This window comes from Drosophila sechellia, chromosome 3L, assembly GCF_004382195.2.
Source record: "Drosophila sechellia strain sech25 chromosome 3L, ASM438219v1, whole genome shotgun sequence".
In the NCBI taxonomy this organism is placed as follows: domain Eukaryota; kingdom Metazoa; phylum Arthropoda; class Insecta; order Diptera; family Drosophilidae; genus Drosophila; species Drosophila sechellia.
The window spans coordinates 12749078-12769874 of record NC_045951.1 but is presented as its reverse complement, the minus strand read 5'-3'; the positions used below and the strand labels follow the sequence as shown (position 1 = coordinate 12769874).

Below are 20797 nucleotides of genomic sequence, written 5' to 3'. Positions count from 1 at the left end.
AATAAAAATTTTAAATACTAAATTCAATATTGAAGTCTTTTAGGCGACATTTATGCTGCTCATAAAAAAGCGCATAAAATTCATAAGCTAACAAAAGTAAAGCAATCTTTAATAAGCAATGATATAGGTACATCTCGCGAATCCGATGATGGGCTTGTTTATTATTTTTAGGAATTAATTAAACCTACATTACTCTTAACCACAATCTTCGACCTTCGCCTAGACCCTCTAATCGCTGGCACTTAACAGCTCGGCAATCCACTCAAGAAGATCCCAGTTGACAGCAACTCATCAGAATGAGCAAAATTGTAACAATGAAGGAAAAAATCACTGCAATTATGTGAAACAATTTTCCAAAGAGATCCAATTAGGTAGGGACCGGTGCAACGGAGGAACCTGTTCGAAAGTCATATTTTGCTTTAATTAATACATTTCTTGGATGGGGGAAAAAGGCAAGGCCGAGATCAGAAAGGAACAATGTATCACGATGATAATGGTGAAGGTGATGGTGATGGCTAGACGACAGGTAAGCCAAAGATCCCCGAACTCGCTACCTTTAAGGATAAGAAACGCCTCGAAATCCAAAGTTGATGTCCGTTATTAAAAAAGGTAAACTAAAAACTGGTTTTAATGCAGGTCCAGAGCACACGCAAGCGATTACGGAAATTATGGGGTCAGTCCCAGGACAATGCGTGAAGGCATTTCCTCCCGATCCCGATCCTTATCAACTGCGTTTCTGACGTGTGCAGGTGCATTCCGCCGAATGGGAAAGTGTTTTCCCCGCCCCTCCGCCGCGCTGACGTAATTAAAATTGCCAAAATAGCGCACGATTTCCACTTGGTGGCAAGCTGGAAAATATATCCACCAAGCGAGCTGATCAGCCTGATAGCCTGGCCAAAAGCTACTGGCAAATAGCCAAGACAAGAGCACTCAGAAAAATGTGGTTGGTTACCACGAGTAAGATTTTATCGAACTTGTTTACATAAAAGTTAATATCAATTATAGGATTGATATTTTATGTTAATCCGGTTATAAAAGAAGTGGAGGTTTTACTTCCAAAATACTAACGAATCTTCTTAACATAAACTTATTTTTAGAATATCAATTAAATAAATGTTCAGGAAAAAGTATGCATTCATTCACTAGTACAAGTACAAGTGATAACGTCTGTCTTTCTTATTTATTTGTTTTATTTACTTTAATGGTATTGGCTGCTCTTACATCTTACTTAATTGGCATTAATTTACCAACGAATATTTAATACTTTAAGTTGGTATTGAATTGGGCCGCGTTGTGGCATACATATTTCACCCCCACTTTCAAGTGTTTCTTGTGCTTCAGAGCAGTGTTCTCAATTCCAATTCCAAACCGAATCCAAATCCGAATCCGAATCCGAGTCCAAGACAGCGACCATTCCGCTGATAACGGCATGAATAATGTGTCGGTGCACTGCTGCATTTGTCTCTGCCAACGGCAGCTCGGTTTGGACTGGGATTCGACTTGGTTTGAACTTGGTTTGGATGCTGGCCAAGACACATGCGGGTCATTGGCTCAAAGACCTACGAGGGGCTTTGTTTTGGGTTGCTTTTTGGTTTGCTTTTAATTAAAAGAAACTTTGGCTTAGATAAGGCCGCGTAGATAGGCCTCCAAATGAAGCAGAGTGCCCGATTAACATTATCGGCGTTCTTTTCGGGTGGAGAATATTTAATAAACGTTATCATTGAAATACGAGCAAGCGGCTCGATACGAAAAGTTTAATTTTCACTGGTAGGAGACATTATTAATGAGATTCATGATAGTCCGAACAGGCTGTACTATCAGCCGCTAAACATGAGCTTTCCCAATTAAGTTTGGAAAATAGAAAAAATGTGCAGGTATAATTCTCAGGCTATTTAGACGCATTAATAGAAAGCCCGGGAATTATTTGTAAACACGAATAACAAACGGATAAAAACCACACCTTTGCAAACCATTTTCCCTATTGAATTACTTCTAAAGGTCTGCTAATTACACAGTTCTATTCTTCAAACAGCACCCCCTATATCCTTTGCAAAAAATGGAGTTTCACCTGCTGAGATGGACAAGCTGCATGGAGTGCAATTAAACTAATTGAGTGCCTGAATCTGAAATTCAAATCACAAGAAACGCATCTTTCGGCAATCATTTTTGATGGATGATGATCCCCGACGAACGGCTGCAATGTCAAAGGATTTCCAACGAGTGAGAGGAGAGCCGACCAAGGCCCACAAAACATATATCAAAAAAGCAAATATCGGCCCGTTGTCTGGACTGTCTGTGTGCAAAGAAGAAGGCCAGACAAAGGCAGGAACAAACGAGGAAATCCAGGTGCATTTACAAATTTGACGCCGCTGGCTTTCAGCTAAAACCAAAAACGGCCGAGTGCGAAGAACAGAACAGAATGAAAAGAAGATGCACACTGCCAGATAAATGCCACGATGTGAGCGATGATGATGTTGGTCGGTCGACCACGACTGCGGTTCCATAATGCAGAATGCACCTTGCCAACCAGAACCAAACCAAAACCAGGCTCAAAACTGAGTATCCCAGTATACCCAGTACCCAGATCCCAAAAACCAGTCCCAGCACCGAGTCCGGCTAATGATTTCAAATGCTAATCGAGGCAGACGGGGCACGCGTTTTATACCTGCCTCATCGCCCGAAAAGGTTGAAGATACTGAGTTCAGATACTGTTGCCGCTCGATATTCCCCGAAAGGATGCAGGTGGAAACTGATTTTTGAGCCCTGCACTGGAAACAAAAAAAAGGGTCTTTTGTTTGTCTAAGGCGTGTGTGTGTGGCTGCGAATTAAGGGCGCCGTTAGCCCTGTCCATATATCGACTTCTTGAAGTTGTACCCCTATCAGAATTGGTTTCAACCGCGATGGGGAAATGTTGATAAGATTCTCGGCTAAAAACATGCGTAGTAAACAATGACCTCATATGAACTTTGTTAGCGAACTCTTCAAATTGAATTTATATAATTTCTAAAAGAAACAACTTTGCAATTAATAGACTTTATAACCGCTCAATTCTTTCGACAAACTTTTAAACTACGGCACTTATTCATAGACAGTGTAAAATTGCCCTTCTGACCACTTTGATCACTAATTGTCTGACACTCGGCGCTTTGGCGAAGTTCCCTTTTCAATTGCAGCTTTCTTTGGCCATTTCGAATGTCGTTTGTGTGAATTTATGCATAAAATATGAATATGTCTGGGCGAAAAGTTTATTGAAAACGTGTCTCTGTAGCTCACACCCAGTCGGCTTTTCACTTCCACTGCGCTGTTCCCTTGAGTCCTGCGTGCGTTATAAATCACGCAAAAGTTTGCCAGCAAAAGCGAACTTTACGCAGCACTAGCAGAAGTTTTATGTCATCAAGTTTGGCATCAAGTTTGGCCGCGCCCACCCACACTCGCCCTAAAAAAATAAAAGTAGAAAAAATACTTTCAACTTGCATTTTTTACTTCTCAATGGCGACGAAGCGATCATAGTTCAATGAGCAAATTGCACGTTGATTTGTTAGACTTGAATGCTGGCGACGACTTCCTTCGGCGCTCCGATATTTGCCTTCTTTTTTGGTTCAGAAAGTTCCAATCCTGGAGACCTGGCGCTTCTTTGTGCCCTGTGATTAATGAGCTAAAACCGCCGAAATGAATAAAAAAAAAAAGAATGAAAATTTACCTTGAGCCCGAGCATAAAACGCAGCTCAGAAACTTTGAACTTTTCGCTTTTGGCCTGGGAGTTTTTGCGCACCGGCTAAAAGTTATTAAAATCAACGAGGCAGGATCCTTAGGTCCTTGGACATATAATTAAGCCCTCCTCCTTCTTGCAAGAAGTTCAATACCAAATCAAAGTTAATCGGCCTCGTCTGCATTTGAGTTGAACGAGAAAAAGGTTGATGGCTTGCGTGACAAATGTCATTTGACTTTGAATTCCTTCAAATGCCACCAAACCGAGTCTAAACTTTGGATTTCGGTGCCCTAATGGGGCATGGGTATAATTTTCCAGCACGCATCCACTTGCCCCATCGCCATAGCCCATATAATCGCCGGTGAGAAGTACCCGGCCAACTGACAATTGTTGGTAATTATGGGTTGCGCACAAACAAGACGAAATAAACCAAATCAAATACCATTTCATGGCATTTAAATGTAATTGGAGTTGGATTCGCCTCCCGAGAACAGTGATTAGCTGCTCGACTTGGTGAAAAAAATTGCAGACCATTTGGATTGGCATGCAGAACAGTTAGGATTGGGGCAGTCGGTGCTGTCTTAGATCCATCATAACCAAGGGAAATCGTTGACCTAGACTGGGCTCCAATGTTAAGTAGTTCTGCGGGAAGGTTAAGAACTATAGGCACTTATTGTCAGCCATGGAATTTCTAAGGAGATTATAATTATTTAAACATGCAAAGGGGATTTTACATTCTACGCTGCTTTAAGCGCTAAGGAATTTATAATTTAATATTAAATACTAAGCATTCTCTTGGACGTTTGACAACATTTGCCTTCATTTATTTACTACAACATTTCTAAGAAGTTAATTAACTAATCAATTGCTCTAAGCACACAGTTTTTAAACAGCCAAATAACGAAAGATGAGTAATGCTGGGATTCTTTTTAAATCTATGAGTCATTCACCCAGCACGCATTAAACTATATAGATTCTTCGAAATAAATACCTATAGGCCCTTTTACAAAACTTAAACACTGTATCTCAACTTCCTTGGAAGTCAGATTTATGTTGGTAAGCTCCCGATTGCATTTCAATTTAACGACTTTTTCCCCAGCCCAAAATGATCTTTACAGCTGCAACAAATCAAAAGGTTGAAATGAAAACTTTCAATGAAATTCAAGATGCGCCACAAATATTTGGGCAGTCCAGAAAGATATCTACGATTGTCATAGCTCTTATCTATATGGGTTTATGTCATCCGCTAGAAAGCCGGAAACTATAGAGTGCACATTTCAGGCAAACGAATAATTTAGGCCATTTTACGAGTATAAACTCGTAACATTCGGAGACAGAGTGGTGCCCTCCGCCCGCCTGCATTAGCATTTAAATGGTGGCCACATTTCCGCCCTCGAGGGAAAGCCAAAGATGCCCTGGGCCAAACAATCGAGTAAAGAGTGCCAAAGAGTTGAACTTATTAACATTTAATTCGAAATCAAAGTAGTACTGACTTGGCCCCGGGCCAAGCTCATTACGGATGCGTGTGCATTTGGATCTGGATCCTGACCGGCTGGAAAACTCTTTGTCGGCCGGCGGAAGGTGACAAAAGTGTTGGCTTGCATTTGGCAGGTGACCGACCAGGTAGCAATTGGCTACCCAAAGACTCTCCTTCATTAGCATTTCCAATGGGCTCGGCTTTCCTTCCTGCAGCTAATGAAATTTAAGCAGCCCTGAGCTGGTCTTTCACTCAACCCGTGTCCGTTGGGTTCAATAGGTCGTCCGACTGTCTAAGGTTGGGTCTCTGGTCTGGGGTTTTCTTTTAGGGCTCCCGCTGACAGAACTTCGTCTTTTATGGGTCTTATGCAAATGGTGCACGGGTGCCAACAAAGGAATTATTTAATTTACGCTCCGCAGCCAAATTCTCAGTCACTTTGCTTGATTCGCATTATAATTTACACGCATGTTATGCGCTCGTCTTTTTCCATTTCCCATTTGTGGTTTTTACATAAACGATAACATAAATATCATTCTTTCTTCTTTGTTTGCTTGAACAAAGGGGGGGAAATTTGTTATTTGGCTGCGAAGAGCAGAGAAGTTGTGAAAAATTGTTATTGATTTGGTAAGCTTTGTCTGAGCCCGATCTTTACGATTACGAGATCGTTTCGGGTAATGGCCTTAGGAACTTGCCTTAAAGTAGCTTTAGCAACTAACACCTCTACGGCAAATGAAAACACGAAAAGATTAAATTCCATGAAATGATCGCGAGAAGTTTCCCCAGCCAACTTGGGCAAACGCATTTTGAAAGAATTTCATTTGAATTTTCAGCTGTTTGGACTTCACAGCAAACAAAAGTTGGCTTAAATGAGGTTGGAGGGGACCCCGAGGACCTCCGGCTATCATCAGCTGCCGCTGCCTGACGGTGTCGTCCTGTGACACATCAAAATAATCCTCAACAGCTTAATTATGTACGCTCCCATCCATCCATCTATCCCTGTGTATGAGTGTGCCAAACAATAACCCACGAGCAAACACATCCTTTCTCTCATTATTCCACCGTTTCCATATCCTTTTTTTTCCATTCTCGTCTGAGTGTGAGCCCGAACCCAACGGAATGAAAGGATTTATGCGCAAAATGCCACCCGCAAGTGCCCCGGAACAGCCATTCAGCAACCGAAAAAATTCCCTCAAAGAGTCGGGGGTCTGAGTGCTGGATATTATGAATTTTCACAACGCTCGGCTGAGTGGCTTAAACGTCCTGGTAATTATTTGCCGCCGGCCCCACACACATTGAGACCCCAAAAAAAAAATAAAAAACGAACAAAAAACAGAAAATGTTTTAAATGACAACAATTTCCACTGGCGGCCGCAACTTTTAATGAGAAAAATTACCGCGAGAAGCATGAGCAGCACGTACCCGAAACCAAAAAAAAAAACCAGAATGTAAATAATTCTTATCATTTTTGGACTGTCAAATATCACACCGCAGAGCAACCGCAAGCCAAAGGAACTAACACCTCGGCGCGCATCCTCTTATCTGCTGTAAAACGAATTGTCGGGATCAGAGGACTAGCAGCATCCTTATCACAGGCCGCGCTTATAAATAAATACAAGTATAAGGAGATATGTTCAAGCCGGCGACATCTGCATGCAAGGGTCTTTGTTGCGTAGGTGTTGGACAAATGTTTGGCTAAGATTTACGCCGCCGGGCGGAAGTTTTCCTTCTTGGAGCTGGTGGTGTTACATGCTAAACGCTCTTCCAGCTAATCCCAAGTGTGATAATTTTCAGTGTGTGACATTGACATTGGCTGATGGTGTGAGTCGGAGGACGGGGTTTCCAGTAACATATGTCGGTAATGATTGCGCTCAACCTGATGGATGCCGCGATGACGGGAAATCCAACCTCCACCTACGTGGAGCTATGATAATGAGCTGGAGAAGTTGCCGCATCTAATGTCGTCTGGTGTGGGTTACCTCACATTATGCGGCTAGATAGTCAAAGTTTCATTTTAAGAGTCGGATTCCATGAGGAGCTGAGACCTGTGCGGAATCCACTATGAGTTTGACTTGGCTTGGTATCAATGACAAACTTGCCTAATGTGCAAGTCCTTGCCAATTTAGCTCAAAATGTATAGTTAAGAAGACTGTATTTTATGTTGAATACTCGCTTAACAGAAAATCCTAACTTTAAAGTAATATATCACGCTCTGACTGAGTCAGCGAAAGCAAAAACGCAAGCAATAAACGGTACTGCTGCACTACCAACAAAACTAAACGAAAACGTAAACAAAAAAGCTGGGTCGACCTGGCAAACTGGAATGGACCGCTACATTACAATAAAGCGAAAGCTCAGCCCGGAAAAATCAGATCTGGAAAACAAGCCGAAAAATACACGCGACAATTCTACCTTGATCAAAAATGTAGCCCCTGCAAATACCAACAGATTTGCCTTGCTGGTAGATACCGCTGAGGACGTGCCGCTGGGATCCGTTGATATCGAACCGAAGAAAACAAAACCTCCGCCAATATACATCCGCGAGAAGAGCACAAGCGGTTTTGTAAATACTTTGATTGGCCTTATTGGAAAAGATAGCTTTCATATAATTCCCCTCGTAAGAGGTACTATCAATGAAATCAAACTTCAGACGAAAACGGAGGACAACTACAGAAAAGTCACAAACTATTTTACCGCACAAAAAATAGGCTTCTACACCTACCAGCTTAAAAGCAGCAAGGGTCTGCAAGTAGTCCTGAAGGGCATTGAGTCTGATGTTACGCCCGAAGAGATAACTGAGGCGCTAAAGGAAAAGGGATTTTACGCCAAAAGCGTGTTCAATATCAAAAACAGAAACAGGCAACCCCAACCACTCTTCAAGATTGAGCTTGAACCAGAAAACAAGCCTCTTAGAAAAAACGAGGTTCACCCAATTTACAAACTCCAGCTCCTTCTGCACCGTAGGATCACGGTAGAAGAGCCGCACAAACGTATCGCTCCTGTACAATGTACAAACTGCCAAGAGTACGGCCACACAAGGTCGTATTGTACACTTCGCCCGGTGTGCGTAGTCTGTGGAGATCTCCACGACTCCAAACAGTGTCAAACTAACAAAAAAAATGCATGTGAGAAAAAATGCAATAACTGTGGGGGCAATCACACAGCAAACTACAGAGGCTGTCCAATCTACAAAGAGCTGAAAACCCGTCTTCACAAAAGAATGAACACGGCGCGGGCACACCAAGGAACAGCTACGCTGATACCATCAGAGACAAATCCTGAAGTAATTTTCTCGAAAGCAGCAAGTTTCGCTCCCTGGCCTACATCCAACACTAACAAGACAACATTTGCAAACGTTTTAAAATCAGGTATGACGCCTCCAACCCAAAATTCCCGAACTCCACATGAAGTGTACACAAAATTAGACACACAACAAAACTATAGCCCAGCTGCGCAGCAGGAAACAAAAACTGAAGCTATGATCCAAGCCTTACAACAGAGCATGATGGAATTTATGACATTCATGAAGACCACCATCCAAGACATGATGCGTAATCAAAACCTTTTGATACAAATGCTTGTAGCCCAACAAAACAAATAAACAATGGCTACCTTACGCATAGCTACGTGGAACGCCAATGGCGTCTCACAGCGCAAACTTGAGCTAGCTCAATTCCTACATGAGAAGCATATCGACGTTATGCTTCTTTCGGAAACTCATCTCACAAGCAAATACAATTTCCAAATAAGAGACTACCATTTCTACGGTACAAATCATCCCGACGGAAAAGCACACGGTGGCACCGCCATACTCATAAGGAACCGTATGAAGCACCACTTTTACAAAGAATTTGCGGAAAATCATCTTCAGGCCACATCCATCAACATTCAGCTGGAAGACAACACTCTCCTTACACTAGCGGCCGTATACTGCCCCCCCCGTTTCACAGTATTAGAAGATCAATTCCTGGATTTCTTCCAAGCACTAGGGCCACACTTCATTGCAGCAGGCGACTACAACGCTAAACACACTCACTGGGGATCGCGACTTGTGAACCCAAAAGGAAAACAGCTTTATAAGACTATAATTAAAGCCACTAATAAACTCGACCATGTTTCCCCCGGGAGTCCTACATACTGGCCATCAGACCTCAATAAGCTGCCTGACCTGATCGACTTCGCAGTTACGAAAAATATTTCCCGCAGTTTGGTTAAAGCTGAATGTCTGCCGGATCTGTCATCTGACCACTCGCCTGTACTAATTCACCTCCGCCGGCACGCAGAAAACGTTAAACCACCATCCAGACTGACTTCCCACAAAACAAACTGGCTCAGGTATAAAAAATATATAAGTTCACATATTGAGCTAAACCCAAAACTCAATACTGAATCTGATATAGAGAGCTGCACGTGTGCATTGCAATCCATCCTTACTGCAGCAGCTCTTACTGCAACGCCCAAAATAACAAATAATACAATTAATTCAAAAAAGACCAACGTACAAATCGAGCAACTCGTCCACGTAAAACGACGCTTACGCAGAGAATGGCAATCCTCCAGATCCCCAACTGCAAAACAAAAGCTAAAAGTAGCCACACGGAAACTGGCCAACGCTCTGAAACAAGAAGAGGACGACGATCAGCGCCGATACATAGAGCAACTCACACCAACAGGCACAAAACAAAAGTCACTGTGGCGAGCCCTCTCAACTCTTCGCCCACCGACTGAAACCGTTTTGCCGATAAGGAATTCCTCAGGTGGCTGGGCCCGTAGTGATGAAGACAGAGCCACCACATTTGCCGCTCACCTACAAAATGTGTTCACGCCAAACCAGGCTACTAGCACATTCGCGCTACCGTCCTATCCCGTAAACTGCCACCAGCAACACACCCCAATTGTGTTTCGCCCTAAAGAAGTAACTAAAATAATCAAAGACAATCTCAGCCCGAAAAAATCCCCCGGCTGCGACCTTATAACACCGGAAATGATCATCCAGCTGCCACATTCTGCAGTTCGCTACATAACCAAGCTCTTTAATGCCATCACCAAACTTGGTTACTTTCCACAACGATGGAAGAGGTCGATTATCATAATGATTCCAAAGCCTGGTAAGAACCACACAGTCGCTTCATCTTACAGACCAATAAGTCTACTCTCATGTATTTCGAAACTATTTGAAAAATGCCTGCTGATCCGACTTAATCAACATCTGATATACCACAATATAATCCCAGCCCACCAATTTGGATTTCGCGAAAGCCATGGAACCATTGAACAGGTGAATCGTATTACAACGGAAATAAGAACTGCATTTGAATATCGCGAATACTGTACAGCAGTATTTTTAGACGTATCCCAAGCATTCGACAGAGTCTGGCTCGACGGCCTAATGTTTAAAACTAAAACATCCCTACCCGAAAGCACACACAAACTTCTAAAGTCTTACCTCTATAACAGAAAGTTTGCAGTGCGGTGCAACACTGCCACTTCCACTGATCATACAATTGAGGCTGGAGTCCCCCAAGGCAGCGTTCTTGGGCCAACATTATACCTCATATATACAGCCGACATCCCTACAAATAGTCGCTTAACGGTATCCACATTTGCCGACGACACAGCTATCCTTAGCCGTTCAAGGTCCCCTATCCAAGCCACAGCACAGTTGGCACTGTACCTCATCGACATTGAGAAGTGGCTCTCTGACTGGCGAATAAAAGTAAACGAGCAAAAATGCAAGCACGTGACGTTTACGCTAAACAGACAAGACTGTCCTCCGCTCTTGTTGAACAACATACCACTCCCGAAAGCAGATGAGGTAGCATACCTAGGAGTACACCTTGACAGAAGACTCACATGGCGCAGGCACATTGAAGCCAAAAAAACCCAACTTAAACTCAAAGCCAACAACTTACACTGGCTCATCAACTCTGGTTCTCCGCTCAGCCTAGACCACAAGGTCTTGCTCTACAATTCTGTATTGAAACCTATCTGGACCTATGGCTCACAGTTATGGGGCAATGCCAGCAACAGCAATATTGACATCATACAGCGAGCACAATCAAAGATCCTGAGAACCATCACTGGGGCACCGTGGTACGTTCGGAGTGAAAACATCCAAAGAGACTTAAATATCCCATCAGTTACCAACGCAATCACGGAACTTAAGGAAAAATACCATAGCAAGCTTTACACGCACCCCAACCACCTAGCGCGAGGTCTAATCCAGCTCAGCAGCCGTTCCCGACTCCGGCGAAAGGACCTACCAACCCAGCGAATAAATTATTAGGGCCGCTTAATCATAGAACAGTTGGAAAAATAATACAACTGTTCAAAAAATACTTGTTATAGTTAAGATTTTTAAACTTATTGTTAGTTCTTATACAAGAAGATTCAATAAATAAAAGAAAAGCAAAAAAAAAAAAAAAAAAAAAAAAAGTAATATATCAATCAATTTTGTACCATTAACTAATCTGAATTTGATACTAAACTTTGCATTGCATAAGCAAAAAAATTATCAATTGCTTCATTATCAATTAAATATATATCTGTAGATAATTTTGTGGCATTCCAAACCATGAATCGGGAAGGTTTCCATAAATTATCGATTTAGTTGTAGATTTTTCCTTTGTCTACCCTTCACCAGTTAAAGGATATGCATTAGAAAACATTTCCCAGGCCCAAATGCTAAAAAGACGTTAATAATCGACAAAGGCACATAAACTCCTGATCGCATTCGTTACGCAATCCAGGGAAGAGGGCTCGCAGGGCGGACTGATGGCGGCGTTATCACCTTTTAGGGACAATCAACCCAGGAGGTCCTGCCGCAGGACTCACCAATTCCGACTCCTTCGTGGGCTCGTTAAAATTTCATTCGTTTTCCCTTTCATTAGCGGAGCTGTGATAATTTTACCCAGAACAAAAACCCGGAGAGACTCCCAAAGAGGAATCGAAGAACGGGCCAGAGTCGGCGAATGGAAATGGAACTGATCTCATCTGATCTGGTTTAAATATTACGGTGGCTGTCGGCAGTTCAAAGGATCCGCGATCCGTCGGGCGAGCGAGAGGCGCTGCCCTACAACACATTTTGATTAAGCATGAAGTCGTGTCTCGGCCGTGGGTCTTTGGGTTTGTGGGCTCCTCGCTCTATGACTATGACTATTCCCCTTTGTTTTTTCCGCATTAAAATTCTTAATTTATTTTTCAGCCAGCATCGATGGCCAGCGATGATGAGATGAGCATCGGCCGATCTTGAGCAAACTGAACTCAAGTGCACACCGCGCATTAGGCACAGTCATCCCATTCTCACCGCCCTGCCCTTCGATCCATCCATCGAAAACCATTCTCCGAATCATCCTCACACTGTCTAATTGTGAATTTATTCTTGGCACTTAAAAAAAAGAATAGCTATTTCATTTATTCATGAAAAATCTAGACCTAGTTGAATCAATAGTACAAAGAATGCATTGACATTTTATAACAATTTATACAATTAAATCGAAATTCTTGAACTTAAGTTTTAAAATTTTGTCTTTCAAAAATATTTCGAATAATTTTGAAAAAGGGTATATTCTAATTCCTATCCTAATAATATGAAAATCATGTTTATGATATGACACAAGTTGAACAAAATGTTCACTGCGCAATTGAAGACACCTCTTTTGTTCTCAGTGTAAGCAGCTCCAGATTCTAGTGGCTGGGTGTGAAGTGCGGCACATTAAACGTTCAAAGGTGTGTGTGGGCCAAATGCGTGAAGGGGGCGTGGCGGCGCCCTCTTTGCAACTGCAGCACTTGATTGTGCAATAAAAATGGGCGAGCAAGGGCATTGCAAATTGCTCGACAGCCCGCCCTTGAATTTTCCTGGCCACAGCTGTGTGCCATTCGCCACGCTTTTCCATTTCGATTATTTATTTATGTTCGTGTCGCGATGCGGTTTCTGGATTTTGGATTTTGGATTTTGGGAAGGTGCCAAGTCATCGTCGATCGCTCAATTTGCCAAGCATCTGACGCCATATGGCGCCAAGGCAGAGTTCCGCTCCTAATAAGACAATAACAGATTTCTTGTAAATTATGCGAACCAGGGTGGCACCGTGCATGAAAAATGAGTTGTTATGGTGGCAGACACGGGTGCGCTGGGTCTTTCCAAGGAAGTCTTTCGATTTAATTAAAAGACACCACCCCAAATAGGAAGTCTAAAGTAATATCAAAGGAAAACACAACCTGCATTCACAGCTATGAAAAGCTGCAAGACGAAAGGCCCAGACATATGTTTGTCCAAGGTGTGTGCACAAGGAAAAAATTCATTTTTAATATAATAATAATATTTGAGGACATGGCATAGATGGAAAATAGTTTTTATAAAATACGTAATTTTAAAAGAATCTGTTTAGATAATATAAAATACTTAAAAACTACCTAAATACCTTTAAAACTATTTTAAAACTCATTAAATTTTCTGAGCATCCTTTAATTTTGTTGTAAATTTCCGGTTTAAAATAAATATAACTTGATGACCCCTGGTTGACCTTATCATCATTTATGCTGACATTTTTCCCCTGTGCAGATTTGTGCACACATGACGCAAAGGGTCAGATGGAGGAGATGCAAGGCACTGAATGCCAATGACAAATTTATGTATAAACTTTAGCGCTAAAGTGCCACTAACTAACCTCTTCACACACGCCCACTCACACACACACACAGACACACAAAAGGTGAGTGCAATGGCACGGCGCCCCATGAAGGAATCCAAAGGATCTATGAATAGATGCACCTGAGCTTTAGATTTTCAGATGAGGATGAGTGAGAATGATGACTGGGAGTACTCAGAATGGCCACCAATCCGCTCCCCGCGTTGATTGCTATCAAAAGAGCGGCCTTCCGAAAGATAGAGGCCGGAAGAAGGTGCCTCCAAAGGGTGGGGAGCGGGGTGGTCTCCAAAGGGGATGCCCTGAGTGGGTGCAAAGCCTCTGACAATGTCAATGTGCTGCGGCTGCTGCGCAGCTTTTAATGATTTATTTGAGAAAATTTACACGTGAGCGCCGGAGAAAAGCTGAGGATGTAGAATGGGCCAGGTTCCGCGGAAAACAAACACTAGCACAGACACCGGCAAACAGAAGATGAATGGAAATGGAACCCGCATGGAACTGGAGCATGGGCGACGAAAGGGGGGAGACGACCCCGAAACATATGGCTACGGATGCGGTGCCATCCTGGTGAATTAAGTTGCCAGACCATGAAATGCTTTGGCACGTACGTAGCGCCAATTCTGCGAAGCTTTTTGCATAAACAAAAGACAGGGGCGTGGGTGGGGGGATGGCCAAGTGAGGCCCCACCAGTTCGGCCCCCTTGCTATCTACACTCCTTCATCGCGCTTTTGCCCCAGCCCCCAAGTATGTTATTTCTGTTACAATTCGCGGGGTTTTTTCATATTCCTTTAACGATTTATCATGCGAAAATTGTCTGGGGCCAAAGCCACGCTCACTTTGCATATGCCAAGCCGCAGGTATGCACAGTGGGACAAAAGATATACATACATAGGCATATTTAAGAACATGTCAAAAACGGACATAATTGAAAATAAAATAACACGCCTGGTTGTTTGCTTGTAGCTGTACATATTTGTTTTTAATTCACTATTTTAAACATACAAAATTAATAAATATATTTTATAAATATTTTGTATTTGATTTCTATTGCCATGAAATAGATCAAAATGATCTGAAGCTGAAAACATGAATCTCCGTTTTAATCCAACCAATTTCACTGCTCCAAAACTTAATTTAATGCAGCCATTATTTTCGCATGTATGGCTTGTTCCATTGTGCAAACGTTTACTATTATTGTTTTACCACCTGCGGGTGTTTTTCCCTCCCAGAGTCTCACTCTCCTTCGGCACTACGTAAATTTAGTCACGTTGTTTAAATAATAAAGTGCAGTTCACACACACGCCCTCGCAAAAACGCACTCATCCCCAGACGAGGGCATTATGCAAAGCAAAGAATATAAAAAGTATCCATCTGGGAGTCGAAATCAGAGACAATGGCCAGAGTTATGATGACAATGTGCATACGTCATGGTGGCGGTGGGTAGCCAAAGGGCTCCATCCCACGGTTTGATTTGGTTTATTGCGCCCGAAACCAACTGAAACTGATTCCCAGATAGATACAGATACAGATACAACTCAATCAGTGGGCACTTTGGATGGGAGGAAGCAGGTGGAGTGCAGGAGAAAAGAAATAAGCACAATTAATTATTGTTTATCGCTAAACAAATATCTCGTCGTTTTAATTAGCATGAAATATACGAAGTCCCCGATAAGATCTATGTGTAATTTTATGGCCCCCTTCAGGCGGACTGTGTGTAACTCTCAAACTCGAGTAGCGATATAGATCCAATGGAGAAGCCATCAAAAGTAATTCGAATTTCGAATTGAGCGATAAAGCTCCGTAAGAACCCGTTGATGGGAAATTAATGGGTGGAAGTGGGTTAGTTAGTGGCACACAATGGTCGGGGTCACCGGTGACCCCACCATTTTGGGTTAAGCCCTGACATAGCTGGCATTTGCAGTCGGTGGGTGAATTTGCATACGCAGCTCCTCCAGGTACGTAGCACAACAATTTGTTACATTGTTTTTACCAACTTAGTTGTGGACCAAGAATTATTACGCAGCATAAATTCCAGTCTGATGGGATAGTAACCCACTTTCCTGCCCGGAGGCAGACAAAAAGGGTTACCAAAAATAGCAATCCCAGCCATATAAAGCCATCCAGTGCCAGTGCCACCGCAACCCCATCGTCATCCCCATCCCCATCCTCACATAAGGCCATAAAATAGTTGTCGCTGGCTGGATGGCTGGATGGTTGGCCTTCTGGCATCGGATAAGCATCTGCTGCTGGCCCCCAACTCTTTGGAGTTGGCCTCTGATTACTTCGTTAAGTTGCATGTTCCTACAAATTGTTTCCAAAGAAAGGCAATGAAAATTATTGCCCCTCACCCACCGCACACAAAACATTTGGGGGGATTCCTAGACCGTAAAGGGGTTAAGGGTAATCACAACACAACATGAAAATTGTGAAAGGTGCATCTTGCATCTAGTTTATGTTTGGGATCCCCATGATCCCGATCTCACTTTGGACCCAGACGACTACTGACTCCTGTCAAAATATATTCCAGCTCTTATCGGAACTTTGTCATCACAGACAAGTGCCTCGGTCTGGGAACTTGGAATTGGGTCTTCTTTAGAGAAAGTCCCTGCCCCACAGCAACAGCAGCAGCACTACTAATTTTTAGTAGCCACATTTTTGTTTTCTGTTGTATATTTTGTCAAAGCTAATTAGTACGTAAGGGCATTAACTATGCAGTCCGCCAGTGATGAATATATGACTGAGCCCGAAGATCCCGCACCGAGTGTGAAATGCATATTTTCGTCTTTCATTTCGGGTTTCCTCGAGTCATTATGACATTGGCATTAGCATAATACGCGTATTATGCGTATTAATTACAGCGCAGACATTTGCATTTAAACGCCTATTTGTCCCAGGTACCGTGGACACAAAAACACAAGACCCTTGCCCAAGACGGTGGTGGGTCTGGGTCCCAAAACAATCCCCGGTAGCCAAAGCTCGGGCTGTAATTATTGAATTAGAAGACAATAGGGCCTAAAGAGGTTGCGACCAAGTCGGGAGATGCGTACGCTTTGATAGCCGGAGAGGAGAAAAGACCACCCGAGCGTGGAGATACATACATATATCCAAAGATGATGATGAGGCCCGGACAGGAGAACAAAAAGAGTTATTATGTGGATATTTGCATAAATTTCACGCCCTTGCAGGTGAAATCAACCGGAGAGGAAGTGCCAAGGGCCTCCATGGTTCTCAGAGTCCAAAAGGCCTATACGGAAGCAGGCAATCATCTAATATACCTAAGAACATAATACGGAGATAGGAATCAAAATGTTGTATATAAATTTTTATAAAAGAATATTAAATTTATAGTGAGTTAGACATTTCAAATCAATAACAATTCAATGAGCTATTTTATATAAATATCACAATCATTCGCCACAAATTGGGCACCAACTCAACCCAGCATGCTGAGGAACTCACTGCCCAGATGATGCACATCGCTGAAGTGCTCCAGCAGGGACTTGGGACACCTCGGATACACCTGATCGCAATCGCCACCAGCTGCTCCCAATCTTTCAGCCTGCAGGTAGTCATTGTCCGAGTGCTCCGACAAGGGATCCACCGAGCTAGATGGTCTGAAAGTGCGTTGGGGGAGAAAGCGGTTACCATAAGGCCGATCCCACGATCATAAACTCACGTGAGCAGGATGTGAAGCACTTCGCCCAGCAAACCATTTCGATCGTCGAAGGGAGCCGCAGCACTTTCGCAGATGCTCTTCAGGACACAGACTCTGCCATTGAGCTTCATGCGAATGGCCAGAGCCGTAAAAGCCTCGTAAACCGACCAGCGATAGCTGCCCAGGGCCTGAAGATCCTCCTGCAGGATATCTGGATCAAATCCAAGTTTTTGTTCCGACATCTGCATGACCTTATCGAAGATGGTGGCATTATGCAGCAGCCTATTTTCAGAGATTTCATGCACATCCTTGGTCCTCAATTGCTTGGCAGAGTATGGCAAATAATATTGAGCTTTCAGAACATAACCCGTAATGACGGATTCAACTTTAAGATCTTCTGCAGGTATTCCAAAGCCAGCGATCATCTGGAAAGTTATGTTTTAAATAATTGTAACTTATTTAAAAGTGAAATCATGAACTTACCTGCAATCGAGTTGGATTAGCTCTAGGATAAATCAAGGGCAGCCATCGGGCTTTTCGCACTAAAATATCACTCGCACTTCTAAAATGCTCAGTATTGTTTGGAGTATGATTTCCAAGAACTCCAACAAAACTAGCAATTAAGAGCACTGATATCAACGCGTTCATGATAAAGTCCTTAAGAATATTTCCTAGTGCTTAGTAACCACGTCGCTTCAAAGAAGATTGGTGACTAAATTAACAAACAGCGAAATGATTTCACTTTAATAGTCCAGGGAATCAAACTTCTTACTTTCTTTTGATTAGGAAACCGAAAGTGTCATTAGCTGCAATTTATATGGCACATTTGAGTCACGATCAGAATTGAGACCATAATTTCAGCTTCCATGTTCAGCTTTTTGGCTTCACTAAAAGTTCACGTTCTTCTAATTAGCACTAAACCATTTTTGTTACTATCACAAAGTTCCATTTGCCAGAAAGAACACTGAGCGAAAGATTTGGTATCATTTCAGCCTTCCTTTATTGCCTCAAAACAAGATCTTATCCAGATTGTGATGGAGTTCGCTAAAGTGTTGCAATAAACTACTTCGACACTCCTTGAAGACCCGATCACATCCAGCTCCGGATTGTCCCACCTTCTCTGCATAGTAATACTCGTTGTCAGCATGTTCCGACAACTTGTCCACCGAGGAGGAGGGTCTGTGGTTGGGACGCAATAATAATATGGTTAAGATGTTTTTCCATTAAGACCTACGTGAGTAGTATGTGCAATAGATCCGCAAACAGTCCATTTGTGTAATGAAAGGGTTCCTCGGCCGCCTCGCATATACTTTTTAGCACACAAATCCTGCCCTGATAGCCCAAACGATCGGCCAATCCCTCTAGTCCCTTGTAGACAGTCCATCGATAGCTACTCAAGACTTTGTTGGTCCTGGTCAACAGCTTCCTGGTGTTCTTGCCCAGCTCGTCCACTCCCACCAGAAAGTTCTCAAACATAGGTTTCCTCTGCTTTCTGGCTCCGGTAACACCCGGCGTAGCCACCTGTGTGATGGGCAGCGCTGTGGGTGTTCTCAGATCATCCGGAGTGGTGGGCAGCCAGTACTCCACCTTAAGGACATAGCCGGTGGTCACCGCCTCGTAGTTGAGATCCTGCAGCGGAATGCCTATGCCGCCAATGAACTGGGAGAATAACAAAGTGGGCTACAAATGGGTTTTCTTCTCAACCAATAGATTTATCTTACCATGACGCGAGTGGGTGATGTGGTGGGGTATGTAAGCCAGGGAATGGGAGCTCTTTTACTCCTCTGATGCTTGGAGAGGCTGCCCAGGGAGGCCATGGCTAACTGGCAACTGGCTAATATGAATACTATACTAAATTTCATTTTCCTGTTATTATAAGTTGGTTTTTTTCTTTTTTGTGGTCTACGCCCGAGCGAATCTCAGTGCGTGTTAAAGCCAGCTCTGTTTTTAAGATACTAATCCATTTTCTGGGTGTTCTTTTTCTAGCTCACGAATTTTTCATTTTTGATTTCTCAATAAAAACGGCTCCATCAATCGAGCCCTGAAGACTTTCTCGCCCGAGAATGTTACACATTCTAGCAATTAGCACCTTTTGCAGTAGACAACTGCGATCGGATGGATACGGGATCAAGTGGTAACAGTGTAAATCTTGCATATTCCGGTTTCTTTCTCTTAACTCTGGTAGTACCGTAAGCCACTTCTCACCCATTCATTAGTGGAACTGCCAATTGTGACGCCCATCGTTTGGTGCAACCTTCGATATTTCGCAAACTGCACTTAGTTTGTCTGGAGCTCGGGTTAAGATGGGTGCCTTTCGCTGGGAGTTTTACTTGGGTGGAGTTTTCGTTCTAGGCTTGAGCTTAGCACATTGTTTTCTGGTGTTTCCTCGTCAGGGATCCTTTGGTGTGAGTATTGCAGGGGATTCGTCTGAGGGGTATAGTGATTATTCACGATATTACTTAGCTACTGGCTGCTGTGGCCATTCCACTGGAACTGGGTCCCAAAAATGTGTACATGGCCTTCAACTTTGAGTCCAACTATGCACTGCCTTCCAACGATTCCTACAATCAGTGGATTGACAGGGTGAGTATGGTTAAAAATTCTATTTGTAGTTTTTACTCGGCCCGAACCCATTTATAATTATTATATTTAAGTGGGATTTGGATGATCACTATCTGGGCGTAGGAGGCAATGTGACTCCCATAAATGCCCGCCAGGATGGAGGTGATTTTCCACAGGACGAGGACAACGAGGTGAGGCGTCGCTCGGTGGGATCTCCGCCTCCCTTCAGGCGCCACGACTTCTACCGCAGCATTATCAACATCCTGACCCACTACGGATTCAATGGCTCCGCCTGCCTGCTGCGAACAATCTGCGAGGTCAGCGAATCGCCCCTGGATGCCCAAAACGGGCTTCTGGGCAGCCTGTTTCAGATTCTATTCATGTGAGTCGCCCTCCAGCTCGCTTGCTTCAAGGGGTCACCACTAATTATGACATCCTTTTCCACCTCCCCCCAATTTTTCCGCAGGCCAACGACAAGTGCCGCGGAGCAGGAACTGCAGCACGTGGACGAGCTCTACAAGGCCTCCGATGCGGGCACGCATGGCCCGGGATGCTCCGAGTACGTGGCCCACTGCGGACATAGTGCTCTGGACCTGATAAGCATTGTGCTCTGAATAGCTCTGAAATGTTGGTGACTAGATTTAAATTTTAACTTAACTAAAACGCAGCTTAAGGCGAGAAGATTAAGTAAAAATATATATCTAAGTGTTCAAAGTATCTGAGTTACCATGCTAATGCATTCAAAATATGAA

The 20797-nt window shown here is 43.3% G+C and overlaps 3 protein-coding genes across 3 annotated transcripts; 1 reads left to right on the top strand and 2 right to left on the bottom strand.

The window, feature by feature from the left end:
- Nucleotides 1-17181: 17181 nt before the first annotated feature.
- Nucleotides 17182-18153, bottom strand: LOC116801164. Its single transcript, XM_032719166.1, has 3 exons — nt 17967-18153; nt 17505-17908; nt 17182-17442 (listed from the first exon to the last, which is right to left on the bottom strand). The coding sequence occupies exons 1-3, from the start codon at nt 18129-18131 to the stop codon at nt 17262-17264; spliced, it is 750 nt and encodes a 249-aa protein (XP_032575057.1). The 5' UTR covers nt 18132-18153; the 3' UTR covers nt 17182-17261.
- A 322-nt stretch (nt 18154-18475) lies between these two features.
- Nucleotides 18476-19345, bottom strand: LOC6605538. Its single transcript, XM_032719217.1, has 3 exons — nt 19205-19345; nt 18718-19142; nt 18476-18662 (listed from the first exon to the last, which is right to left on the bottom strand). Exons 1-3 carry the CDS (start codon nt 19343-19345, stop codon nt 18491-18493), a joined length of 738 nt encoding a protein of 245 aa, XP_032575108.1. The 3' UTR covers nt 18476-18490.
- A 204-nt stretch (nt 19346-19549) lies between these two features.
- Nucleotides 19550-20716, top strand: LOC6605537. Its single transcript, XM_002030329.2, has 4 exons — nt 19550-19888; nt 19947-20066; nt 20138-20427; nt 20512-20716. Exons 1-4 carry the CDS (start codon nt 19787-19789, stop codon nt 20657-20659), a joined length of 660 nt encoding a protein of 219 aa, XP_002030365.1. The 5' UTR covers nt 19550-19786; the 3' UTR covers nt 20660-20716.
- Nucleotides 20717-20797: the final 81 nt, after the last annotated feature.

Excerpts from the sequence above, each read along its gene's own strand:
- LOC116801164 (XM_032719166.1), bottom strand. The coding sequence starts at position 18,131 with ATGAACGCGTTGATATCAGTGCTCTTAATTGCTAGTTTTGTTGGAGTT. Across the intron at positions 17,909-17,966 it reads CTAATCCAACTCGATTGCAG|ATGATCGCTGGCTTTGGAAT; the intron begins GTAAGTTCATGA and ends ATAACTTTCCAG. Across the intron at positions 17,443-17,504 it reads GTGCTTCACATCCTGCTCAC|ACCATCTAGCTCGGTGGATC; the intron begins GTGAGTTTATGA and ends ACGCACTTTCAG.
- LOC6605538 (XM_032719217.1), bottom strand. The coding sequence starts at position 19,345 with ATGAAATTTAGTATAGTATTCATATTAGCCAGTTGCCAGTTAGCCATG. Across the intron at positions 19,143-19,204 it reads CATCACCCACTCGCGTCATG|TTCATTGGCGGCATAGGCAT; the intron begins GTAAGATAAATC and ends TTATTCTCCCAG. Across the intron at positions 18,663-18,717 it reads CTATTGCACATACTACTCAC|ACCCTCCTCCTCGGTGGACA; the intron begins GTAGGTCTTAAT and ends TCCCAACCACAG.
- LOC6605537 (XM_002030329.2), top strand. The coding sequence starts at position 19,787 with ATGGGTGCCTTTCGCTGGGAGTTTTACTTGGGTGGAGTTTTCGTTCTA. Across the intron at positions 20,067-20,137 it reads ACAATCAGTGGATTGACAGG|TGGGATTTGGATGATCACTA; the intron begins GTGAGTATGGTT and ends ATTATATTTAAG. Across the intron at positions 20,428-20,511 it reads CTGTTTCAGATTCTATTCAT|GCCAACGACAAGTGCCGCGG; the intron begins GTGAGTCGCCCT and ends ATTTTTCCGCAG.